The sequence below is a fragment of the Micropterus salmoides genome, unplaced genomic scaffold (genome assembly GCF_014851395.1).
Source record: "Micropterus salmoides isolate LMB-PRFRI ecotype aquatic unplaced genomic scaffold, ASM1485139v1 Ms_hic_scaffold_14, whole genome shotgun sequence".
Classification (NCBI taxonomy): domain Eukaryota; kingdom Metazoa; phylum Chordata; class Actinopteri; order Centrarchiformes; family Centrarchidae; genus Micropterus; species Micropterus salmoides.
In genome coordinates, this window is record NW_024040485.1 from 6,687,328 (window position 1) to 6,715,116 (window position 27,789).

The following is a 27,789-nucleotide window of genomic DNA, read 5'->3' on the forward strand; positions in this document are numbered from 1 at the left end:
AGAACAAGATTAAGCCCATGTACACTCAGATGACAAAATTATGTTTTTATTGTGCAGCAGTTTGCTTTGGGTAAAAGTGCATTATAAGTGTGCATTTTCATTACCTGGACATTAGTAGTTTTCCCCCATTAAAAAGCTACTCACACCCCTGAGGGAATACTCAGACAAATGAAAAGGTAACTAATTCTCTTGGATAGCCAACATGCTGTTAGAAATCAGTTTTCAACTCATCTTTGTTGGCACAGACTAAACTCTTGCTTCGTCATATTATAGCTCCCCAAATCACTATCAAATCATTGATTTTTTCCCCCTCTAATTGCACATAACTTTTCCACACTGACATCAGCCATGCATATAATCTGCCATTTTGCCATGGGAGAAACTGATTGTTAGATTTCATGGATTTATATACTGAGATCTCCAACTTATCAGCACTCAGGACACTGGCTTAAATTAATAATCATGGCTCATAACTATTTATGAATGATTAGTGCTGATTTCTGCTCTCAACACATCTCTTTCTGGTATTTTGAAAAGGTGTTTTGGATGGTCTTCTAGCGCCACCTAGTGAAAGTCCTTTTTTGCTTTGATACATGTGATGAACACTAAGTTCTCTTCCTCAGTTTCTGGCAGTTGGACATTCTGCTCAGCCCTGATCCCAGTTAATGTATTTTTATTTCTGAGCATAATATTTTTCTGCACTCCAAATTATTATAACCTATTAAATGTAGTCTCACTAAGACCAGAGTACAGCAGGTAAATTAGAACACACACACACACAGCATCATAAGGAATCCCACCTCTCTAAAAAGGTCCAGAATTAAATGTTTATCATTCATCCACTACGATGACACCTTCAAGTTTTAACCTCCTTTTACATTCATTCCATTTATAAGGTGCACAGTACTGGAAGGCAGAAATGTAATGTACCGAGGCAGTTTTAGTAAGATACATTTACAAACAAGTGATAAGTAGGCATACAATGCATGAGGCATGTATCCATAGGTAAACCAGGAGTACTGTAGTGCAGAGGTTTGTGTTCGTAGAACTAAATAAAATACTAATTTAGGAGACTTCATTGGCAATAAAAAAGGTATAGAAATCTTTCTCATCTTTACAGGTTAAAAAAGGTTTTCAAAAAATAAGATTAGTGACACTGACCAAAAAAGGCCAGATGAAAACAAAACAACCTGGCAACAAGTTGATGGGTGAATTTGACTTCTATAAATTATTATTAAACACTGAAATCATTTTCAATAGAAAAAAAACCCTCAGATTTTCCTTTTTATTTGCCGTCTGTCACAGTCCGCCACTTCCTCCGTTTCTTCAGTTATTTCCCTCCATCTCTTCGCCCCCCCCACCCCCATCTCCACCACATCATAAAGTACCTGCTCGTCCCACCACTTCTTTCCTCCTCTTCCACATCATCCTCATCTTCCTCGCCCTCCTTCTCGTATGAGTCCAGGGTAATGGTTCAACTGTCCGACTGCGGTCCGGGGCCCAGACTGCCGAGCTCCAACTCAGACCTGCACGGCCCTGAGCTGGAGCCAAAGTTAGGCCCCTCCTTCTTGCAGTTAGAGTTCATGTGCTGGGAGTATGAGCCGGAGTGACCGAAACGCTTCTCGCACTTATCACACTGGAAGGGTTTCTCACCGGAGTGCAGCCTCGAGTGTTCAATCAGGTGGTGTTTGTGTTTGAAGGCCTTCTTGCAGATGTTGCACTCGTGGGGCCGTTTTCCTGCAGATGACAGGACAAAGAGTCAGACAGGAACGCAAACTGCCTTTCCCTGCAAAGTAACTCAAACTAAACTGAAACAGTCAGATGAAAGAAGAAGAGTAAAACCTACAACTGATCATTTGTGGAAATGTATTAAAAAATTTCAAATAAAGTTCCAGTAGTCTAAGCGTACCTGCATGTCTTCAAGTGATTCACCAATCAAGTTCTATTTAGAGTGTAAAATCCCCAAAATACATCGTCCCAATGCACTTTACAAAATACACAGACATAAAACACAAAAAGAGTGATAAAATACAGAAGGCACAAGATCGAATACAAGACGGAATACAATCAGCTAGGGAAAAAAAAAAAGATTTAATAACTAAGTTTGCTAAATCCTGCACTAACTAAAAGCTTTAACAGAAAAGTCATTATCCTTTAAAGGCAGTGTTTCCAACCTAGGGGTCCGCTCCCCACAAGGGAGGTTGTGAGAGCCCCCCCCTTAGTCTTATTACTTTTTCCTACAAATGACTTACATTTTTGGAGCTGAACCAATTAGTTGATCAGCTGATTGCATGAAAAATGTGTTCCTATGTTATTAATTTTAAGGCATACCTGTGTGCTCATATTTGTGCCTGCTCAAGCAGCTGGCCCTCCGGAAGACTTTAGAGCAGAGTTTACAGGGCTTCGGCTCAAGTCGTTGCTTCTTAATCGGTGAGGCCGAACCCAAGTCATTCTGCTCCTCCACTGTGGAAACACAGCCAGAGCTGCTCTCCGGCCTCTTCTCCTGTTAAATGCAAGAAAATTACATTTTACTAACAAAAGTGAGGAAAGTTCTAGCCCAGTCCAGTGATCACTTTTAGAATCCCCCTATTGACTGTGAGGCCTGGACGGTGAATGTTACTGTATGAATCTCTTCTGTTGATTCAGTTGTCCTTGAAAATAATACCTCAGGAGCTGCTCGTAGTCAATGTTTAAAAACTAAGTCTGAAAATGTAATGGTATGTAACTCAATGATAATAAGGCAGGGTTTTGGTTTTATAATCTGTCAAACATGTTAATTATAGGCTACAGTCTGTTTTCCAAATATAAACAAGGATATTAGACATGCCTACCAAACACATAATCCATCATGTAAATGTCTGGCCTTGTTACGCTATAAACTGCAAACACTTATTTGGCCACAACTGATTATTCCGTTAAAAGAAACATTTAAGTTTCACAAAGACAAATGTGCCATTACCATGGACATAAAGTGATATTTATTTACACATTATGGCTGTTTGATCCAGATGCAGCTGTAGTGGTAAAGAGACTGGGCGATAAAGTTACACGCTGCGCGCGCTCCCGTGCATGGCAATCACTTTTCAGCACTACACCTGTCTGCTCTGCACTCCAGTCTTTCTGGCCACGTAAAATCTGATTTCAGGTCTGTTAACACCTTATACAGTCTAAGATTAACACACAATTAAAAACGGAGACGTCTGGTGACCCTAAATAAGGCAGCAGCTAAACTCCTGCTAAAGGTAGCTTGCTATGCAGATCTCAGTAGCTGCCATCAAAAATTTTTTAATTAATATCATGATTTGCAATCATTTCTTAGATGTAGTCAATTGTAAAGTCAATGTATTACTGATCTAAGTTTAGATATGAATAGCACATTTGATTCATATTAGCTATGGACTTAAACGACTTAAAATGCTGAGACAACAGATTTTATTGGTAAATCCTGCCGTTTCTCTAAGAATACAGTGAAGGTTATCTAAAGGGAGAGTGCAGCATCTGCATTGTGTCAAATAATCCGCTTAAAAAGACAGAAAATGCAAGCGTTAGCAACATTAAACACTTTTCTGTCTCTTTCAACTTCACTGCTTTTGTAGGCAAGTAAAGTCCTCTGGCATGTTACCTGAAAGAGAGCCATCAGGTAGAGGAGGACTGCCAACCATTTCAGAGACAGAATTTCAACAAGAATTTCTCAAAGGGGGGGGGGGGGGGGCACAATCCCTGCCTGCAGATGATTTGTCAGTCTCGCCTCAATCATTTAAGAGCGATGTCAGGGTAATATGCATCCTGCCGTTTGTGGAAATTTGGTCTGTTTGGGGAGCATCCAAATTATCATGGCTTAGCAAATTTGGTTAGTGCCCATCATCTTATCTAAACATTTCACATTTTTGGTTTATATCACGAGATGTAACTTTTGTAAATGTTTATGAAGTTGATACATCTACAGTCATAAATGGAATATGAGATTGTGTCATTCTAGTACAAATAGTTAACATGTAAAAAAGGGGCCTGTTCTGCCTAGCAAGTCATCTCCAATAGACCTATCTAGCGTGTATGATGATCTCAGTGACTACAGAAGAGTCTTTCAGGTCAAGAAGTGCCATGTCAGCAATACAAATACAGATGCTAAGATACATGGCTTGTTAGAAGGTGCTTGTTTACCAGCCTCAATTCTAGTTAGAATTCAACAGTTGATAATTAAACAGCTTTAATAAACCATTAAGTCATTTATCAAGCTGCTCCAGTTTGCAGGTGAATATCAAATGTATTACTAGGAACATTTGTCACAGTAGCTAATGCAGACTGACTGGTGAGTGGCTACTAGGACATCTTTTTAACAAGAAATCAAATTAAATTTTCTAAAAGCCCACAGAAGAAATACTGTTTGGTAAACATAATGTTGAACACTACCAACCTTGTGGCTGTTCAGCTCAAAGGCTGTAGTGTTGTAGGTGAGCTGGGGGATGTTAATGGCGCTGAGACAGCCCCTCGTGCCCTGACCACTGATGATCGCTAATGTGCACAGCTGTTGGCCAGTGAGGATGTTGACAGGTCTTCCGGTCTGAGGTGTGGCGACGTAGATGGGTTGACCCTCCAGCTGCTCCTTCCTCAGGCAGGGCAGGTTCATGGGCTGTTCCTGCTGCTTGGCGGGAGGCACTGTTTCCAACGGTGCTGCGATACGTTTAGGGATGGAGACGTAAAGCGGCTCTGCCTGGGAGTCTGAGGCCTCTGGATCATCTGGCTCACTTTTAACAATGATGAGGTCCTCTGTGTTGGGGCTTAGTGGTGAACAGTCTGACGGAGAAGCGCTGCCAGATTCTGATGAAGCTTTGTTGGATGTATCTTTAATGCCGTCTTCCACTGCCTCTCCATTCTGATTTGAAGTATTCTTTGAGCTGGAATTTGTGATTTCAGTCTTTTTGGAAACAGCTTTAGCGTTTCTGCCCACATTTTTCCTAAAGTTCATTTTGGCAAACCACTTTCTGACCACATCCACGGGAATACTCACAGACTCGGAGATCTTTGTCAGCTCCGCCTCGCTGGGGTTGGCATTGGAGGCAAAGCAGGTCTTGAGGAGTGAGAGGAGATCGTCCATACACTCCTCCAGCGTCACCCCCGCCTCGTTTAGCAGAGCAGCGAACGAGGGGTCCAAAGCGGCAGAGTCAACTGCCTCCCCATTGGCTGCTTTCCGGTGCTGGAGGAGGTGTAACGCCTCTAGGTTGTCGGGACAGTCGTCGCATAGTAAACATGTACTGGTGCTGCTGACTTTTGGCATCTGAGCTGTTTGGGCGTCAGAAGTCTTAACAGATTCTGTCTGTGTGACCGCCTCTGTCTCCATGATGGGCACCGATTCTGGCTCTGCCTTTACAATGGTGAGGTCGGCAGCCTCTGGTGTTGGGGTTCTATCTGTTGGGGTGGGGTCTGCAGCAGTGGTGACAGTGGGAGGAAGAGGAGGATTTTTTTGGCAACAAGCGGTGCAGGCTGGGTAGTGGCAGTGGTGGCGGCTGCAGGGCTGATGCTGTAGTTGATGATGATCTTTGTGGTGCCGTCATGATCCACAAAGGCCGGCAGGCTGATGATCTGTTGCTGGGGCTGCTGGACTACAATTCCCTGCTTCCCCTGTGTCACCACCCCGTTAGCTGTACCCAGCACCTGCCTAAGTATGTTTCCGTCCATCGCCACCTTGAGCACATTCTGCAGGTCATTCAAATTGATGCTGATGGGCGACATCAGGCCGACTGTTGGTACAACCATAGCCACACCCTGAGGCAGCGTTGCAGCTGGAACCCCAGCTGGCTGTGCCGTCCCTCCGTTCACCACTCCGTTGGTACCAGCTGAATTTGCCGGTGCCGCCGTCACAGGCTTGCACTCGTATTCCACAGGTTCAGATTTGATCTGGGTGACGGGGAGCTGCTCTTGGAGGGGTTTGCTTTCAGTCTTCTCTTTAAGAATCACACGGGTCGGAGCAATTACAACAGGTGTAGTCTGGGTGGTGGGTGGGGAGATAAAACCTTTGACAGAGTTGATGCCTTTAAGCTTTGATGTTACCTGCTCCCTGGTGCCCCTGTGGTGCCTCATCATGTGCCTCTCCAGCTTCCAGCGGTGGTAGTAGGTGTAGCTGCAGTGTGGACAGCTGTAGTTGTCCTCGCTGGTCTCGTGGCGATATTTGATGTGCACCTTCAGCGAGGCTTTGTGCTTGAAGATCCGGGAGCAGTAGGGGCAAGTGAGCAACTGGGAGAAAGAATCTGGCGTGCCTGTTTGTAGAGACAACAGGGTGATGCATTAATTCTGCCATCCTTCATCTGACCTAAACTGCCAGAATTCTTTATTGGAAGAGGCTGTCAGGTGAACAACACAGCTTCTTAAACATTGGATTAGTTGGAGTTCTGTGACAGTCACACCAACTTCACACTGTGATTGGCTGTGTATCTGGCAGGTTAGCCTATTAAGTCTTTTTTTCCTTTGACTTGAGTTAAAGAAGTCCGAGTAAAAGAGTAATTCATGTATGCTGTACTTGTAGCTAGATATCTGTGACTATCTCAAAAGAAGTGTTTTCTGGTTATATGACATAAGTTAAGGTGGTAGTGAATGAAAGGGCTTTATTTAGAGTTTATTTTGTGTTGTTGCTGCCAGACAACCCTGGAATCAGAAGTTTGATTACAGGTTCATATCCCTCAGAGTATAGGTTAACATTTCTCTGTGCACGTCAACGTTAAAGGATAAACTCTTTCCTTCACTTTGTCCTCAAATAAACAGAAATAAGGTGAAATAGGTTTTTACATCAGATAGTGTGAAATTTTTACACAATTTGAGGGATAAAAAAAAATCCAATACCTGAATTACTTGACATAGCATCTTCCAGTTATGTGGCAGTATAATCATGTTAGAGTCTTGCTTAGTGAAGATTTTAAAAATAAATATGCACAGATACTGAAATACATAAGCAGTGGTGTGTGTAAGTGTTACCGTTTTCATCTGCGCCTCCTGTCTCTGCTGGACTCTGCTCATCCTCAGGAGCTTCCGGATAGATGATGGCAGTGTCTCCCTGCTGGAGAATCTCCTCCACTAGAGTATCCTTCACTAAACACACACACACAACACACACACACACACACACACACACACACACTTTAGGGTCATTTAGTTTAGTATGGACACATACAGTGTAGCATGGTGACAGGTTAAGTCTATCTTTGTAATGAAAGCACAGGTTTATTCCCCTGGGACGACAAGTATCCATCCTACTGATAATGTAGATCATTTCTTGGCTTGAAGTCAAGAGGACCGAGTTACATCCCCAAATTTAGATTTGGGAGTAGCTAGACATTGGCCAAACATTTCAAACTCTTCACATCTTACAAGACGTTCAAAGAAGACAAAAAGGTAAAAGGAACATCAAATAAAATCACTCCAGTGATTGAGCTTCATGACTCTCCAAGACACCATCTACACAAAAAGAAAATATAGCACTAAAATCACAGCTTGTTCCACTGACCTTTTCAAGTGCAAAGTTACTTACTAGGCTAAGGTTAAAAGAAAAAACACCAAAATTGCTGTTTATGTAATAGCTGTACTGGAACAAAAGTTCCTTCCTACCTCTAACAGCAACAAATCTATAATTTATACAGCTACATCCGGTTTATCTCATACAGCAGCAACTGATCTGTCCTGATGAAGTTTGCTGAGGTTTAGTTGGAACAGCTGGTTTACTATAAAGAGACCACAATGAGCCTAAGAGGAACTTCAGAAGAAAATTCTTGTTATTGGTCCCCAACACCTCGCAAAACAAACACTGCCATCTATTGGTCTTTGTACTGTTGTTTGTGTGCTATATAAATAAAGTTAGAGACACAGACAGGAATGCATAAGTTCACAAACTGAAGTGTTATCGCCCACCTCATGCTAAATATCTAAGCTGTTATCCATCTAGGCAATATTATGAGCTTCATTTCTTTGCATTAGAGTTTCACTCTGATTTTTACTTCACCTTTATCTGAGCTCAGTAATCTCATCCAAGCATCTATTTTATCGTTATAATGCAGCATGTTGTGTAAAGCAGAGCAGTAAATGGTTAACTCCTACTGCTGTCATAACAAAAAATAAAAAAACATGAGTCTCTCACACAGACGGTGCTGCAGCAGAGCTGTGTGGGGACAGCTCGTGTACGCCTGTGGGTGTACTGGGCCACTCCCAGCAGTGAATTTGTTGCTGTGCGAGTCTGAAACAGGACACCGCTGAGAAAGAGCAAACACGCTCAGCAAACCTTTCTGGGATTAACAGATAAAGTGAAGCTCCAACTTGAAAGTCAAGTCTAAAGCCAGGGAATGTCTGACTTTTACAAAACATATTAGAACAGCTTATAGCTAGAATGGAAACCTACATTCTGATAAACAAACAATCCTAATGTTTCTCTGATGGCATCTCACCTCTGTTCAAGGAGCCATTGTGGGGTAATACTGTTGTGGTGGCATCATGGCTGTCCTCCGGCGTCGTCCCATCAGCTTTGGTGACCTCAGGCTCCTGCAGGCTGTCGTCCTCCACAATGTGTAGCTCGTCCTTGGTATCAGAGCCACAACTGGCCTCCGAGCCATTGTTGAAGTTCGTCACTGCAGAGAAGACACACACAGAAATGGAAGATGATCTAACACGTTCGCACAGGTCCCAAACAGCAAAACAAGGTTTATGGGTGTGTGCTAAGTAGAAGCACCACCTTTGCAGTATGCAGATGATTTCTGACATCTGCCTTGATTTAACCTTCCTTAATAAATAGTATGGGTATTAGAATAAGTTAAATGCAGTATGCCAAAAACACCAGGATGTCCTACTGTATCCAGTCACATTTTGCAGTATGTAGGCCAGCAAGCTTTTCGAGCCATTCTCACCTACAATCCTCTGCACAGCATGAATATGAGAAAGATGGTCAAAGCGCAATGTTACAACAAATATGTCCGAACTGTATGCATACTGCATTCAACAAACAGTATATTCACTAACAAGCTCCACGCCTATATGAGGTATAAAAAGGGTCGTTTATGGCAGGATCGAGAGAAGAGGGATGAAGGGGTCGAGGAGGTTGTTTAGGGTTTGGTGGCTGGAGCGGCTGGGAACCCGAGGGGGTCGAGACTCAGGGTGGGGGCTCGTCTCGATAAGCGGCTAGGTTTTATGAACCCCCTGCGTTTCCTGTTGTAGAAAAAGACAAAATGATTACTTGGCAGAATTACGGATTTTAGCGTGCATGTCTTTCATGGTGGGAGGAACCCGGAGCACCCGGGGAAAACCCACGCAAAATCCGCACAGAAAGGCCTGGGCGAGGACCTTCTTGCTGTGAGGCCACCGTGCTGCCCGTTAAAAGACGTTAAAAAAAAAAAAAATAGAAATAACTGTCCTTGAGTGAAGCGCGGGTGGTCGAATTAGTGAGAGATCCTGTTCGTGGTCCAGTTCCTGAACTCTAATTAACTCCATTTAGGGCAGCTGCAGTACATACCAAGAGGTACAGAGAAAAAGAATGTAATTTGGAACGCAGAATAATGATTGATATATTTCAAAACAACAGGACTAGGTAGTCCGTTAACCTCGGAAAAATAAAGCTTATGTCAGTGACACATTATAATAAACCTGTCTCTCCCCCGACAAAGCCTTAATTAACATTGCCTCAGGCAGCGATTACAACCGTTAAGCCCAGCTGAGCTATGTAAACAGGAAAGACTTGTTGAAATGTTTCTGTACTTTGAAGCGGCACACACTGAATTTGTAAGATATCGTACACCTTGCATGACAGTCTGTCAAAATGTTGGCAGACTGAAGATAATTGAACCCTACTAACTTAATGTCTGTGTTCATGAATAGGTTCTTACCCACGGTGTGAGGTGCACTCCACTGAGCACTGACCGGATGGTTTTCTATATTGTGCACACCTAGAATTTGTCTGTTAACGTCACAGACAAAGATAAACGAAGAATTAGAGCTTTCAACATAACTTACCTGTAGAGCATAGTGTTCTTTTACGCAGTTGCGAGGCCACAGCCTTTTCCCCCACAAAGCAGTCCGTCTGGTATCCAGCTGTGTTAACTTTCTGCATGTTGGCACTCAGTCTTTCTTGTGGTTGGAAGGGACTACTTTGAGAAAACAGACAACAGTTGAAATTACATATCTAATGAGCCCAACATAGTGATGCATATAAACTAAGTGTTTTTTAACATGACCTCTAAAAACCTTTTACAACTGGATCACAACTGAGCTTTCCAATTACTCCAAAACCACCTCCCTTTCTTCCATTGTGGGAGATGATAACACGTGAGGAGTTTCAGCTTGGAAATGACTGACATATGCAGCATGCGTGCATGAAATTACTTTAAACCAACTCATCTCTCTGGGTCTCAATGTACATAAGCTTTTTACCTCAGTGAAACAGCTCGCACTGTGGATCCGCCACAGATTCTTTTGCTTTGCGGTCTATTATTCTAACACATCGTTACCTTAATTAAAAAGTACCTACAGGTGCGGCTGCCACTTGGATGTAAACAGAGAAACAGATACCGCGTTGGAGTCGGAGCTCCGTTCATTTCATGAAAGCTGATCGGTGAAGCGCAACATGAAGTCATGCTCAAACAAACTTCCACTTCCTGATATGAAAAAAGACCCGGATCTTCTGCTTTGTGCGGCACCAAAGGCGCAAGCGCACTATGATCAGCTATATGAAGCATGATATGAAGATGATAGTAGGCTACATAAATCACGTTAGGAGTTGCACCTACAACAAATTTAGCAGCGTTAGTGTGGACTACCTACTAGAACTGTAACAAAAGCACACGGGGCAACTTACACTCACTGGGCACGTATGCAGGCAAAGGCATCAGATGTGGGCGCTCCTGCAGAATGAAGGTATGTGTGTGTGTTTAATAAAAAAAATAATATATATATATGTATATATGTATATGTATATATATATATATATATATATATATATACACACACACTGCTCAAAAAAAAAGGGAACACTTAAACAACACAATGTAACTCCAAGTCAATCACACTCCTGTGAAATCAAACTGTCCACTTAGGAAGCAACACTGATTGACAATCAATTTCACATGCTGTTGTGCAAATTGAATAGACAACAGGTGGAAATTATAGGCTATTAGCAAGACACCCCCAATAAAGGAGTGGTTCTGCAGGTGGTGACCACAGACCACTTCTCAGTTCCTATGCTTCCTGGCTGATGTGTTGGTCACTTTTGAATGCTGGCGGTGCTTTCACTCTAGTGTGTAGTAATGGTGTGGGGTGGCATTTCTTTGGGGGGCCGCACAGCCCTCCATGTGCTCGCCAGAGGTAGCCTGACTGCCATTAGGTACCGAGATGAGATCCTCAGACCCCTTGTGAGACCATATGCTGGTGCGGTTGGCCCTGGGTTCCTCCTAATGCAAGACAATGCTAGACCTCATGTGGCTGGAGTGTGTCAGCAGTTCCTGCAAGAGGAAGGCATTGATGCTATGGACTGGCCCGCCCGTTCCCCAGACCTGAATCCATTTGAGCACATCTGGACTCATGTCTCGCTCCATCCACCAACGCCACGTTGCACCACAGACTGTCCAGCAGTTGGCGGATGCTTTAGTCCAGGTCTGGGAGGAGATCCCTCAGGGGACCATCCGCCACCTCATCAGGAGCATGCCCAGGCGTTGTAGGGAGGTCATACAGGGACGTGGAGGCCACACACACTACTGAGCCTCATTTTGACTTGTTTTAAGGACATAACATCAAAGTTGGATCGGCCTGTAGTGGTTTTCCACTTTGATTTTGAGTGTGACTCCAAATCCAGACCTCCACGGGTTGATAAATTTGATTTCCATTGATAATTTGTGTGATTTTGTTGTCAGCACATTCAACTATGTAAAGATAGGAGTATATAATGAGATTATATCATTCATTCAGATCTAGGATGTGTTATTTTAGTGTTCCCTTTATTTTTTTTTTGAGAGAGCGAGAGAGAGAAGTGTTTGTTAAAAAAATTATAAATAAATGAAACGGAGGTGTGTGTGTGTGTGTGTGTGTATTAATAGTTTTCTCCGATAATGGTTTGTAAAACTGCCCTATGTAAAATGTTCACTACAAAGGCGTGTTAGTGGTGATCCACAGCTTGCCCTCGAGGTGGCTCTTCACAAAACCAACCCACCTCTTCTTCCTCTCATCATTCTTGGGAAATGGAAATAAGGACACCGAAGACTACGTGGAGACTAGCCCTGCAGGGGTCCAGTGCGTCATCGTGCAGTGAGTTCAGGATTTCAGGCCCCAAAACATCCTGAATGCAAAAAAATGGTGCAACACTGGTCTGAATCCCATTTCAGCACTACATAGTTTTTTGACGTTTTAAGCAATAATTATCTAACCGGTGCCCAGCATGTACATACCTATTCACTCGTTACCGCCACGTGAATGAATGAATTAATGAAGGCTTTATTTCGAACATGTAAAGAAAAAGATAATACTAGTAATTAGTAAAAGCTAATATAACTAAAATATAATATTAACATGTCCGAAAAGGAATAGGAAGAAGCATAAGCTTATTTAATCCTAGCCCTTCTCCACTAGGCTGCTCATTAATAATCATCAAATTGGCTTCATATTTAGGCTATATCATATCTTCACACATTATTTGTATTTGCCACTTATATTTACACCAAAAGCAAAAAAAGAAAACATATGGTTGAGATGTGTATTTACATCTGCATCAACCACAGAAAAGAAATAATATAAACAAATAAATAAATAATCGTTAACACTTTACACAATCCGTTGCACAGATTCACTCCACATGTAGAGATACAAAAAACATGTAGAGATACAAAAAACATTATTTGTGCTCTTTGAAAATAAACCAGATCAGTGAATTTTAATGTTTTTGATATTAAGAACTTGAATAATATTGAAGAACTGGAATTTCTGTGATCTCAAATCTCTTATATCTCTCTATTTTGCAATATAGATAGTAATAATAGTGTACAATTATAAGTTTAAGTATAAGTTTTTTGGATTGATTTGTGGTCCAGAGTGTGTTTTGCCTTACTCAGTATTAAAATGCTTCTTGGAAGTTTATTGTGTACATGTTCTATGTGAGATTGAAACTTACACACAGTATATTTACACTTATTCTAATCTTATAACTATATGGACCATATGGAGAAAATTTAGAGAGTAGAGATTATTTTAAGTCTTTGGGGATTTGTTGTAGCGAGAAGCTTACATAGAAAACATTTTGAAAGCTATAGTAGGAAAATGTAAAAGATATTAGATGCTTGAGGGACAGAAAGTGGGGAGCAAATAGGTCTGCTTTGAAAATGAAATATGGATTGGTCTAATCAGGTCAGTTAATGTAGACATTATATATTTTTGGGTTACTTAAGTTAAATCATACTAATTTATGTGCTTTTAAAACTCTACAGTATTCTGTGGTAAGATTTATGTTTCAGTAGGAGTAATATTAATTGGACTTGCCTTATTTCATTATCAGTTGCTGTTATATTAATTAATTTACATGTGTAACATTCAAGTTGCCATTTCATTCCCCATTGGCTCAGAGCGGACTAAAATGGTTCCTATCTGCTGTTGTTTCCGGGGGTCAGGGAAGTTTGTTACATGCAGAGAGAGTGTAAGCTGCAATGACAGAGTATAGTTATGTGTGCAATGTCTTGCCATTTTGGTGTTGAATTAAAGATGAAGAAATTGTAGCTGCGTATTACCCACAGGCCTGAAGGACAGGAGAACCCAGAAATTAGGGTTAATTTAGCATGAACACACTGGGCAAATAATGAGTCATCCAGCTCAGAGGATATAAACACCATGTGAAAGAGGGAAGAAAAAAGGACAGACAAAGAGTTTTGGTTGGACAATAGAGAATTGGGTCAATGAGATAGGAATAGCTAAATAAAATTTTAAGCCCCCTCTTTGCCAATCTCTGTTATCTCACCACATACTCTCTATAGGGAGTAGTGTTGATTTAAACCTGTGGAAGAAGGAGAAGGTGAAAACCCAGACAAAAATGAAGTCAGTAAGTACATTGAAGGAAAACATAATGTTAAAGTATATACAGATGCATCGGGAACGTTGGATAATAGAGTAGGACTAGCGCTGCAGATTTAAATGTAATGTCAAATAAGAGGGTTGGTCATGACCCAGCTGTATATACAGGGGAACTGTTGTGTTTGCACTGAGCTGGATAGAGGAAGTCAAACCAAGCAACGTTTTGATAGGGTCTGATTCCAGTGGTGCACTAATAAGTGTTAAATGCATGCAGTCAGATAAAAGGCAGGCCATTGTATTTGACATAACTGAACTCATATTCAGAATTAAGAAGGAATGAATAGAAATGAAATTCATGTGTATTCCTCTGTGTGGATGGAAATGAGCTGGCAGACAAATATGCACAATGAGGAACAAGGAAGAAAAGAACGGTCTGAACAGAAACATTAAACATAACAAATTAGCATGCTACAGGTAGATAAGATCATTGTGGACAACACGAAACTGTCCTAGATAGCAACAAGAGAGACAGACACTTAAAATTACACTCCAAAGGAATCACATGACACTAGATATGTTGCAGAGGAATTCAGGTGATGTAGATTTTGCAAAACGCTTGAGTTCATTCTTCCATCCATTTACATCTATGAATAAAGCTTACCTAATATAATCAAATCGGAAAATCCAATTTTTTTCCTACAAAAGTACTCCAACTTTACAGCACATTTAGAGGGTGCAGCAACATACCTTTAATTTGAAGCCAGATTTCCATGTACAGGGCGGCGCGGTGGTGCAGTGGTTAGCACTGTCGCCTCACAGCAAGAAGGTCGTGGGTTTAAACCCCGGTTGCCCTGGCCTTTCTGTGTGGAGTTTGCATGTTCTCCCCATGTCTTCGTGGGTTCTCTCCAGGTGTTCCGGCTTCCTCCCACCATCCAAAGACATGCAGGCTAGGTTAATTGGTGTCTCCAAAATTGTCCTTAGGTGTGAATGTGAGTGGTTGTTGTAAGTGTGCTTGCCTTTGGTTTGTTTAAATACCTGCCAGCCATGTGTCCTGCATTTGGGTCCTCCAACCTGCCTCTCCACACACTAACTATGATAGTTGTCTGTCTATGTGTGGCCCTACGATGGACGGGTGACCTGTCCGGGGTGTATCCCGCCTTTCGCCCAATGTCAGATGGGATTGGCTCCAGCCCCCCCCATTTTATCTTCCAGGTCTTCAGAATACAGCGGCAAATCTGCTGTCACAGGGAGGTCCTCAGGACAGTGAGTGGCGCTTGCATCTGCAGGCAGTGTGAGAGAGATGGCTTCGCTGTGGCCAGGCAGAGATTGACCTTTTTGCCACAGCGGAGGACACTCACTGTCCCCTCTGTCATCAATGGCGCCAGGACCACTGGGGATGGACGCCCTGAGCCTTTTGTGGACATGTGTGCATTCCCCTCACCTCATCTCCGGCCAGTTTCGCTCATGAGAGCGAGACAGGAGGTGGTGCTGAATTGCCCAGTCTTGACCTTCAGTTTCCTCTCGGTTGGTAGTCATCCTTGCACGCAGGAGCAGATCCCCCTGCAAGGCTTGTGGCATACTCTATGAGGGGATTGACCACTTCATGGGCACTGTTTCGCTTAGAGGATGTGTGTGATGCGGCTGGCTGGACATCCTTGTCAATCTTGACCAGGTTTAATTGGTTGAACCTGGCTTCATCCGCTGTCCCCTCGTCTGTTTTGACGAGGGGACTGTTCCTGCCCTGTTCCTGCCCTTTTTTGTTTCTCATGCTCCTGGATGCTTTGCCTTTCATTAGCTTGGATAGACTCGTTTTTTTTACACACCTTTTGGTTGCTGACAATGAAAAATGCTGGAACTTAACTGATTGTGTTTTTCTAAAATGCGGTTGAATCCTCCTCTGTATGGCTTTTGACCTGTAGGTGGTGCCAATTCACTCTCCTTGTGACTGATCTGGGATGTCACATGATTACAGGTTCACAGAAATGAAATAAAACAATTGTTTACATAAATGAAGTAAACCTGTAACCCTTCATTGACACTCGACGGTTGGCCCTGTCTTTTCCATCCCAGTCAGTAGAAACAGGGTGTGTGGATGCGTGTCATACAGTGAGCAGCCGGTGATGTCACACCCACAGCTGTGGTTATATTGGTATAATGCTCCTGAAGGGTGATGTGACGTGGTTACAGATTAACCTCCATTAATAAAACCGCACTGTACATGCATGAACATTCGGTGTGTAATACAGCATCTCATCAGGTTACACTTTCAGCTGCTTTCTTTATTAATTAGATGTTAACACTTCGGACGTCATACATGTCATTAATGTATCCTCTCAGTCTGACAGGAGATTACGACATGTCAGGCGTATGTTAATGACATGAGTGTGTGTGTGTTCATAAGTGATTTCAAATCTTTTGTTTATGAATCTAGTGAATAGTGGAGGGGAAAAAATACCAAGTAGCTGAGTAAAGATTTAAGGATTTAAAATTTCCTGTCTTTTCCTGTCTGCATGTCCTAGTGGTAATATCAACATAGGTACTGCCACTGGGGGACAGTGGACACAACTACTGTAACCACGAAGACTTCAACACCAACTTTAACAAAAGGGTCGTGTATATAAAATAAAGTCACTCCATCCAAACAAGTTCATGTTTGTGTTTTTTTTGTTTTTTTGTTTTTACGTTTGATGCTTCAGTACATTTCATTTCTAGCACTTTAACAGTTTAACTACTGATGAAAGGACATTGGCGTCTCCTGCAGTAACATTCCACTAAGCAACAGTGATTCAATGGTATGAAAGGTGCTTTATAGACCCACGCTGGTTGGCTTGATTTCACTAGTAAAAATCTTTTGAATAAATTTGATTACAATATTATATAAATGTTACATATCTCCTCACAGAGACGAGGCAACAGAGGAAGCAGCCAATCATGCTACCTGCTGATACTGAGTCTGAACTTTGGCACCGTTTTCTGTTAAACGTTTGTTATAATAAACAATGAAAACCAATCTTACAATGAGCGACAGCTCACCAGGAACAAGCTCCCTACTTGAGGGTGTGGGGCTGTCTATTTAGGGATTTTAAAATTGTATTGGTTGGTCTTCTAGCGCCGCCTGGTGATAAATCTTCATTTTGCTTTTGTTACAAAACAACATTCAGTATCGATGCTCTTTCTCACTTTATGGCAGTTTGGCATTTTCCGCTCAGCAAAACAAACCCGATTCTACTTTGGGTATTTTTATGTGTGAGCATAATAGAATTATCTGCACTCTGAAAAACAAATATTATAGCCCCTATTTAATAAGGTAGCCTTATTGAGATTGATATCTCTTTTGCAGAGGAGACCTGAGTACAGCAGGAGAAATAGAACAGAGACTCAAAGCGCTTTTACACTACATCTGCATTCACCATTCACTCACATTTATACACTGAGCCTAAGTGCTCAAACAGAAACTATTGCTGACCTTCCGATTAACGGCCAACCCGCTCTACCTCCTGAGCCACAGCCGCCCTTTATAAACATAGAGATAGACAGTGTGTAGTTCTCTCCTTGTTGCTTGTGAGGACCATCCTACTTTCTCATATGGTAAAAAATGATGAGTATGACCTTCTCTGTTGTATAAAGTAGTTGCTGATTTGACCCTTTGATTAGTCTAATGCAAGTTGGACAGTTTCACTGAAATAATGACCTTAAGCCTAAAAAAGGTTACCCTGGCAAAACTCATAACTAACAGCTATGTTTTCATGGTAACCATCAGTGACTCATAATGTGTTTGCGAACAATGTTGTGGAGCGATTAATGACAAGGGGAAAGGGTTTTTAGAGAGTGATGTAACTTGTTGGAAATACACCGTACGTGCATGAGCTCCGCTACAGGTCTGCACTGAGGTTTTAGGAAGTTCTGGAACATTTTTGTGTTATTACACCCTTTACTGAATTTTCCCAAATAAAATGTCCCTTACTACTGTTGAATTCTTCCAGAAGGCAAATGCTTTCTGCTGAAGTGAGCACAGCTGAGCGGTTTGACGTAGTTGCTCGGTCAACCATGTTGTTTTTAGTTGGAAAAAGGTCTTTATTTACCCAAAATTCACAACAAGTTAATCATACTTAAGATGGTCGAAAGCTAGACAGCTTTGTGCAACAAAATCATTTGAACATCCAGCTGACTATTATGTGAAATCTGAGTGTTAATGTGTTTGAAATCAGATTCACATTCTGAATTCAAACACATTAACACTCTCCTCTGAGCATCTTTAACCATTTACTCATTTAAGTTTACTTAATAGTATACGCTTCATTCTGATTTCCAATATGGTGATTATATTATTGCATTAGTGACACCTAATGCATGTCCTTTCATCCTTGTGGCGTTTCTAAAACTAAGAGTCTAAAGCAAGAAGGCACGGTATGATGTACAGATTGTAAAGCCCTCTGAGAAACTTTTGCTGATTTGTGCACATTAATACATTTTGGCAAGCATATTTAGTATGAACAAAAACATAACAGACTGACTGAATTTCATATCTATGACCTTCAGCACACAGGAAGGTTGAACACCTAAACCAACATGCCAAGAGACATTTAGTCCCAGTAGACTGATGAAATAGGAAGCGGAGAAGTAAAACAAGAAACTCAGAAATGCTGTCTTATATTTTATTGTGATGGGGAGTCATAAAAATGGAGCAAAACTAAAATAAAAACAATACAAAAAGACAGTGGATTTACAAAGGGTTATGACAGATATGCAGCCTTCGACAGTACAATGGAACAAGTTGGCACAGAACAGAAAACGGTGGCAGGACGATCTAAATTTGGCTTTGAAATAAAAAGGGAGGAGTAACGGCTTCATAACAAGATCCTTCATTAAAACGGCGACGACTCATGCTTTTAAAATCACAGAGTTTTAGAATTCAGTAGCTTGATAACGACGCAAAGAGCGGATGCACATGTAACAGTTTCTATTTCTCACTTCATTCCTGTCTTTTTTTTCATTTTTTAGCTTAAAACAGAAGTCATGTTTACAGAATACATGTTTTATCTTTTTGTTTTTTTTTGTTAAAACAAACTTCAGCTCCCAGAACCACATTTTGGGTTTTTTGTTTGTCTTCAGATTATTTTTCATACTAAAATATATTATTGTATCAATTCAAACTACAGTAATGTACACTACAATGTGTAATAAATAACCATAAAAGAAAATATAAAAATAAGACACATAAATATAAAAAAGTCTTCTAAAAACTAAACAGGTATTTTTTTTTAATCTGTGAAAAGGGTTCTAATACTGCCATTGTTGAAAAAACATAGAGGACAAAAACAAACAAACAAAAATAAAACAGACTAATACTTTAAACACTGTTCGGTAAAACCAACTGAAAACACTTCAACAGAGACCACATTCACTAACGTTTGTTACCTGAAGTGTGGGACAGCTTGCCACCATTTGTTTTAACTATCTGAAAACAAGTGCACAAGTTTGAATTAATTTATAATTTTACTATAAAATCATTTTGTCTCTATTTTACTTGAAAGTGATCTTGGTTTTTCTTTTTTTTTTTATTTCTTCCTGAGCCAACCTGGTGGAGCAGAAGGTCAAGTTGCAGTTCTAACATCTCCTGCATATCTTTAGCTTCAAATATTTCAAACTGCCTCAACAGAGCATTTTCTGTTTATAAGCACTTCTGTAAACATTTTTAAAACTTTGACTTGTGATATAAAGTTCAACATATTAACATTTAACATCAGCGGGGAAACTGATTATCTCACATTTACAAGGCATTTTATATCCACAGGTAAGCTCAGTCTGGACTGTATTTCTCCACTTCAAAATGTTTGACTTTAGAACTACAATTTGAAGAATTTGGACACTGTTCAGCAACTGAAAATGATTCCTCATCAGCAAGTATTGAAGTTTTTTAAAATGTGCAATTAAATGTATATGTACAGCTGAATTACTTAATTAATTAATTGATTAGTTAGTTTGGGAAAAACAAGCAGCAGCTTTTTTGATAACTGATTGTTTCAGTAATTTTTCAAGCAAAAATCCCAAACATTTTTTGTTTCCAGCTTTTCCTGCGTGATGATTTGCTGCTTTTCTGTTTTATGTAATTGCAAACTAATAATATTTAAAAAATAATAATGTAAACTAGTCTTTGGGTCTCAGATTTAAGTTCAGACAAAACAAGACATTTAAAGGCGCCATCTTGGCCGCTGAACAAATGAAATAAACATTTCATTATTATCTGCCATTTTATAGACCAAACAATCGATTTAATAAAAAAAGATGGTCATCAGATTAACCAATAATGAAAATAATTAATAGTTGATGCCCTAATACTGTATTTCCCAGCTTTCACGTGTTGTCCAAACACTTTTAAAGGCTTTGAAAATATTCCAAAATAATTAAAACATAGGAAGTGTCTTTCAGGTATTGTGACAGAGTTGCTGTTCTGTGCAAGTCCACAAACATTAGTCAATATGGGTCTTGTGTTAGTAACAGAGGGACATAACACTGGCTACATGTGTGAAGAAGAAATGATAACACTGTTCAATGGCACTTTTAACAGCACACAGGTCTTGCATAAGGCTGGAGGCATTGGGGTGGAGCAGGAATCGGCCCCGTTCCTTCACATACAGTATGACTTCATATATAAGCTAATAACACTGAAACACTAACTCAGAACTAAAGTCAACCAAAATAAGGAGAAGCTTGGTAAGAATGGGCGCACGTGTTTTAGAACCACAGCTGAGCCAGGCGTGGTGGAGTCTGCTTTTGAATCTTCATCTGGAGACTCCACCGGTACAGGCTACGCCGGGTTATAAAACAGAGGCGCCTGATGCTGGCTTTGAGGTTGTGACTCTACCTTCCCTGATAGGACAAATTTGGTTATGGCATAAAGAAGCCACGTTCTCATCCCGGACTCCCCATCCCGCCCACAACCCTCCCCAAGAATACTTTGATTTCTTTAAGGCTAACAGTCAAACTGAAAACAAAAGTAATGCTAGCTAGCAAAGACTAACACTAACACGAACAACATCTCGCTAGCTAGTGTACGTATATAACACTGAAGGGCATACAATGCATGAGGCATGTATCCATAGGTAAACCAGGAATACTGTAGTGCAGAGGTTTTTGTTCGTAGAACTCAATAAAATACTGATTTAGGAAACTTCATTGGCAATAAAAAGGTATAGAAATCTTTCTCATCTTTACAGGTTAAAATGTTTTCAAACAAGAATAAGATTAGTAACACTGACCAAATGAAAACAAATAATAAAACAACCTGGGATGTCTCAGTAACAAGTTGATGGGTGAGTTCTGCTTTAAAATCTGTACTTCTATAAACAATTTTTAACACTGATAATTCAATTTCACAAGAAAAAAAGTCACTGTTATGTTTTTGTTTTTTCTTTTTTCAAGTTCAGGCACACCTGGGTTTTTGTACACAGTAGTGGACCGTTAAGATCAGGCAACCGCCGTGACTTGCTCAACTTTTCAGCGGTTTTGTCTTAATTAACTCGACTTTGACCAACACCTTAAAACTGTCCCGAAGAGATTTTCCTTCTTTTATTTGGCGTTTGTCATCACTTCCTCTGTGGGTTCAGTGCTGTCTGACCCCTCCCTGATGCATTTGTCCGTATTTTCTTCACAGTCTGCCACTCCCTCTGTATCCACATTTGCTGCTTCCTCCTTTTCTTCAGTTGTTTCCCCTATCTCTTCGTCCTCCTTTTCTTCATTTGTTTCCCCTATCTCTTCGTCCTCCTTTTCTTCAGTTGTTTCCCCTATCTCTTCGTCCTCCTTTTCTTCATTTGTTTCCCGTATCTCTTCGTCCTCCTTTTCTTCAGTTGTTTCCTCCATCTCTTCATCCTCCTTTTCTTCAGTTGTTTCCTCCATCTCTCCGTCCTCCTTTTCTTCAGCTGTTTCCCCTATCTCTCCGTCCTCCTTTTCTTCAGTTGTTTCCTCCATCTCTCCGTCCTCCTTTTCTTCAGCTGTTTCTCCTATCTCTCTGTCCTCCTTTTCTTCAGTTGTTTCCTCCATCTCTCTGTCCTCCTTTTCTTCAGTTGTTTCCTCCATCTCTCCGTCCTCCTTTTCTTCAGTTGTTTCCTCTATCTCGTCATCCTCCATGTGATCATCCCCCAGTTCGACCTCCAACACATCACAAACTACCTCATCGTCCACCTTCTCGCTTACCGCCTCTCCCTCTCCTGTTGTCTCTTCCTCCACCACCTCCTCTCCGTCCTCATCGTCATCATCAAAGTTACCCTCGTAGATCTCGCACTCGCCATCGTCTACCTGCACAACCCGGATGTCGTCCATACACATAGCCTCATCGTCTTCATCCTCCTCTTCCTCGCTCTCCCTCTCATCTGAGTCCAGTTGGGAGGGTGGGGTCGTGGTCCGACTGTCCGAATGCGGTCCAGGACCAGGGCTGCCGAGCTCAGACTGAGCCCTGCGTGGCCCTGAGCCGGAGCCTGAGTTTGGCCCGTCCTTCTTGCAGTAGGAGTAGCGGTGGTTCATGTGCTGGGAGTATGAGCCGGAGTGAGAGAAACGCTTCCCGCACTTATCACACTGGTAGGGTTTTTCACCGGAGTGCAGCCTCGAGTGTTCGATCAGGTGGTGTTTGTGTTTGAATGCCTTCTTGCAGGTGTTGCACTCGTGGGGCCGTTTTCCTGCAGAACAGAACAAAGAGTCAGACAGGAACTCAAAATAATTCAAACTAAACTGAAACAGTCAGATGAAAGTAGCAGAGTAAAAAAAACTACAACTGATCTTTTAAGGAAAGGGATTTTTTAATGATATTTAAAATATTCAAGTAAAGTGCCCGTACTTGGATTGTTTATGAAAGTCTTTTGATATTGGTTCTCAACCTAGGGCTCTGGGCCCCCACAAGGGGTTACAAAGGAGGGGTTGAGATAATTAACAGGATGCACAAAATTATGTTTCTTTTTTATTCCTTTTTCCTACAAATGGTTTAAACATTTTTAGATCTGAAACAATAACACAATCAACTCGTAAGTTGATTTAATGAAAAATAACTGGCAACTATTTTGATAATCCATCAATTGTTAAAGTAATTTATCAAGTGAAAAAAGTCAAAGTAATTTATCAAGCGAAAAAAGTCAAATGCTACCTAATTCCAGCTTCTAAATTGTGAGGATTTGCTGCTTTTCTTTGTTGAATAAGAATATTCTCTAGGTATTGGTCTGTTAGCCGTATGAAACAAACTATTTCATATCAACATAGACTTTTGTCATGAGCATTTCTCCCAATTGTCTTTAATTTTAAAGGCTGAATGATTGATCGAGGAATCAAAACAACAAATAATTGGCCTTGAAAATAATTGTTAGTTTGCTGCATTTGACCTTAAAATCACTCTTTGGTAGACATATGCAGTGGGTATTGCCTATGCATAACAGGTCACAATGGGTCAAAGGTTCAGCCAGTGCTCTAAGGTAAATAAGCCTGTATTAAAGCCATATTTTCAAGGCATTATGTGAAATGATGCCAGTTGCTCTCTTAAAGCACCATTCTCCATCTTCACTGGGTAGGTATGCAAAGTTGTTCAATGTAGAGGTAAACAAGCGAGCTGGCAAACTAATTACTGACTCATCTGTATCTGGATATGGTTGTGATCATTTTTTGTAAATGGAACATAAATTGCTTTAGAATATTGCTTTTAATAGTTAAAAAATATTCTTAATGATTCTCAGTGGACAAGATGTTATTTTATATTGTATTACTTACGTACGTAAGACAGTGTCTTGTATCTATCGTTTGTGTTTCAAGAAATTATGTCATGGCTGAACCATCACATACCTGTGCACAGTAGTGCAGTGCAAAGCTAACTGCTAACAGGTTTTAATAAAAACACATTACAATGGGATACTAGTTGGAGCTTCTGGGGGAAAAATCTAGTTAATTCCCCTCAGGAGTCTCATCTCTATAAATACTGATGTCAACTCTTTCTGAGCGGGGACGTTTACAGGCCAGCTGTCCCGTAAAAGTTATAATTACACCAAGTAAAACACATATAATGAGAGATGATGTCACATGTAAAACCATGACCTTGACTAGAGCTAGAACTAGCTTTGGGAAAAATGTGTTGTTATGTCTTAGCCAGCTTTTAATTTTAAGGCATACCTGTATGTTCATATTTGTGCCTGAGCAGGGAGCTGCCCTTCTGGAAGACTTTGGAGCAAAGATCACATGGGTAGACGCCGTTTTCCAGTCGTCGCTTCTTAATCAGTGAGGCTGAATCAGAGTCATTCTGCTCCTCCACTGTGGAAACACCGTCAGAGTTGCTGTCCAGCCTCGTCTCCTGTTGTAAAGGCAAGAAAATTTTAATTTATTAACCTAAAAGTGGGGAACTTTAGCTCAGTGATCAGTGCTGGAACCTCCAGATTGAGAGGCCTGGACAGTGAATGTTATAAAGTTATATATATAGATAAATCTCTTCAGTTGATTTGTCAACAGTTGTCCGCCGAACAGAATCAGATAAACACTGATTTTTAACGTCAAACTGCTTTCATTCAGTGTTTCTGCTGGTTTTATTCAGCTGGTCCTGGTCTAGAGGAGACCTCTGCAGATAATTTTAATCCGTGGTAAAAACCTCCTGAACATTGAACACTGAAGGAATCTAAACCGGGAGAAGCTGACTGCAATGACAGCAATTGTGGTGAACACAACAACTCCCAAGATCCCATGCTACTTTCTCATAAACTATGTCTTTTGTTATTATTTTGATGTGAGAAGCCCATAGCAGCAGAAAATGATATGACATGTTTTATATATCCATGTACTCCTAGCAGGTTGAACATATTCACCTTAGATTTGGGCAGAAAAGTCTTAAGACACTGATGATGCTGGGGATGCAAACTTTGTCATGAAACAGGAAGTTGTTGTAACTTTAGTATACATTGTTCAATCTGCCCCACTCTTCACATGTCCCGACCTCAGGACATTTAAATGCAAATTAGGACTCGTGGTCGTTGTGCCAACTGCTGCCAACAGGAAGTAAGCCCTGTGTAACAATCATTTGATTTACATGAAATTGTCACGGTGTAGTCCACACTTGACCTACATACATAACGTTTAATTCGCGTTTAATTCGTGTTCTCTAGCGCCACATAGCAGAAGAGATGTTTTACTCCTTCATGTATCTGTTCATGTTCACCAGCATTTGGACGTCTAAAGGAACACTGATTACCTGTTACAGTGGCTATTACAACATCTTTTATAATAAGAAATCTATATAAATTGTCTGAAAGCCCACAGAAGAAATACTGTTTGGTAAACACAATGTTTAACACTACTAACCTTATGGCCGTTCAGCACGACAGTCTTTGCTCCAGTGGCGTTGCCGGCTGTAGTGGCGTAGGTGTAGGTGAGCTGGGGGATGAGAATGGTGCGCTTCGTTGTTGTGTTGATGGCGCTGAGACAGCTCATTGTGCCCTGACCAGCGATGGCCACTAATGTGGGCAGCTGTGCGGCAGTGACAATGTTAACAGATCTTCCGGTCTGAGGCGTGGTGACGTAGATGGTTCTACCCTCCAGCTGCTCCTTCCTCAGGCAGGTTAAGTTTAGAGGCTGTTCCTGCTGCTTGGCGGGAGGCGTGGTTATTGTTTTCAATGCCGCCGCAATATGTTTAGGAAGGGAGAGGTCAAGCGGCTCTGCCTGGGAGTCTGAGGCCTCTGGATCATCTGGCTCACTTTTAACAATGATGAGGTCCTCTGTGTTGGGGCTTAGTGGTGAACAGTCTGACGGAGAAGCGCTGCCAGATTCTGATGAAGCTTTGTTGGATGTATCTTTAATGCTGTCTTCCACTGCCTCTCCATTCTGATTTGAAGTATTCTTTGAGCTGGAATTTGTGGTTTCAGTCTTTTTGGAAACTGCTTTTTTGCGGCATTTGCCCACATTTTTCCCAGAGTTCATTTTGGCAAACCACTTTCTGACCACATCCACGGGAATACTCACAGACTCGGAGATCTTTGTCAGCTCCGCCTCGCTGGGGTTGGCATTGGAGGCAAAGTAGGTCTTGAGGAGTGAGAGGAGATCGTCCACAGGTGGCTCCTCCAGCGTCACCCCCGCCTCGTTTAGCAGAGCAGCGAACGAGGGGTCCAAAGCGGCAGAGTCAACTGCCTCCCCATTGGCTGCTTTCCGGTGCTGGAGGAGGTGTAACGCCTCTAGGTTGTCGGGACAGTCGTCGCATAGTAAACATGTACTGGTGCTGCTGACTTTTGGCATCTGAGCTGTTTGGGCGTCAGAAGTCTTAACAGATTCTGTCTGTGTGACCGCCTCTGTCTCCATGATGGGCACCGATTCTGGCTCTGCCTTTACAATGGTGAGGTCGGCAGCCTCTGGTGTTGGGGTTCTATCTGTTGGGGTGGGGTCTGCAGCAGTGGTGACAGTGGGAGGAAGAGGAGGATTGTTTTTGGCAACAAGCGGTGCAGGCTGGGTAGTGGCAGTGGTGGCGGCTGCAGGGCTGATGCTGTAGTTGATGATGATCTTTGTGGTGCCGTCATGATCCACAAAGGCCGGCAGGCTGATGATCTGCTGCTGGGGCTGCTGGACTACAATTCCCTGCTTCCCCTGTGTCACCACCCCGTTAGCTGTACCCAGCACCTGCCTAAGTATGTTTCCGTCCATCGCCACCTTGAGCACATTCTGCAGGTCATTCAAATTGATGCTGATGGGCGACATCAGGCCGACTGTTGGTACAACCATAGCCACACCCTGAGGCAGCGTTGCAGCTGGAACCCCAGCTGGCTGTGCCGTCCCTCCGTTCACCACTCCGTTGGTACCAGCTGAAGTTGCCGGTGCCGCCGTCACAGGCTTGCACTCGTATTCCACAGGTTCAGATTTGATCTGGGTGACAGGGAGCTGCTCTTGGAGGGGTTTGCTTTCAGTCTTCTCTTTAAGAATCACACGGGCCGGAGCAATTACAACAGGTGTAGTCTGGGTGGTGGGTGGGGGGGATTTCATCGACGTTCGAGGGACACCATTAGGAGGTGCTGCACCCACACACTTCTTACTGCTGATATGGGAGCTGTAGGAGCCTGAGTGGGAGAATCGCTTCTTGCAGTTTGAGCATTCATACGGTTTCTCACCTAAGAGGGCACACAGAGAATTTACACCAACTGTTAAAAAATAACCGCCATCACATGTTAAATTAGGCTGATTTTGAATTATATTGTGTTTTCTTATATGCCCAAGAGTCATTTCCAACATTTTGTGTTTTGATTTTATAAACATGTGTTTTTGAACTCCATAAAATTAACCAAAAAGCCAAACAGTATTTTGCAAAACCTGATGTAACAGAGCACCCCAGAAACAGATCACCAAATTAATGAAAATTCTGAAACCAAAACGAACTGAGTTATAATGAACTGGTGATGAGTGTGTACAGTTGATGCTATCAATCAACTACAAACACAGTAATTACAGATAAAATAACCGATATAAATAACTACTACAAGACGAGTGGTCTGTTCAGACTGTGCCGGGTTCTGTGTGTGTGTGTGTGTGTGTGTGTGAATGAATCGGAGTGTCAGTTGCCACAGCAATGGCTCACCGCTGTGAATGCGCAGGTGCTCCTTCAGGTGGTGCTTGTACTTGAAGGCCTTGGAACATTCGGTACACTTGAACTTGCGGGTTCCACCTATTCCTCCTGCTCCTCCTGTCGACTGGGAAACGTGACGCTGAGACAGAAAAAAAAGAAAAATAGATGATGAGGATGTTGAAGAAAACTGCAGCATAAGATGTGTCCATACAGAA

The 27,789-nt window shown here is 41.7% G+C and overlaps 3 protein-coding genes and 1 pseudogene across 5 annotated transcripts in view; all 4 read right to left on the reverse strand.

The window, feature by feature from the left end:
• The window catches only part of LOC119901727 (acyl-coenzyme A thioesterase 1-like), a 252,914-nt gene that overhangs the window by 89,902 nt on the left and 135,223 nt on the right, over positions 1–27,789 (reverse strand). The window lies entirely within an intron of this gene.
• The window catches only part of LOC119901730 (acyl-coenzyme A thioesterase 5-like), a 246,313-nt gene that overhangs the window by 64,624 nt on the left and 153,900 nt on the right, over positions 1–27,789 (reverse strand). The window lies entirely within an intron of this gene.
• Positions 28–10,577, reverse strand: LOC119901724 (annotated as a pseudogene).
• The window catches only part of LOC119901723 (zinc finger E-box-binding homeobox 1-like), a 69,533-nt gene continuing 60,398 nt past the window's right edge, over positions 18,655–27,789 (reverse strand). For both annotated transcript variants that reach the window (XM_038717343.1, XM_038717344.1), the window contains exons 5-8: positions 27,587–27,713; positions 25,333–27,122; positions 24,157–24,334; positions 18,655–22,685 (exon numbers count right to left, since the gene is read on the reverse strand). In XM_038717343.1, coding sequence (XP_038573271.1) covers positions 21,583–22,685; positions 24,157–24,334; positions 25,333–27,122; positions 27,587–27,713 — 3,198 coding nt within the window. In that variant the 3' untranslated portion in view covers positions 18,655–21,582. The remainder of the gene's footprint in view (positions 22,686–24,156; positions 24,335–25,332; positions 27,123–27,586; positions 27,714–27,789) is intronic.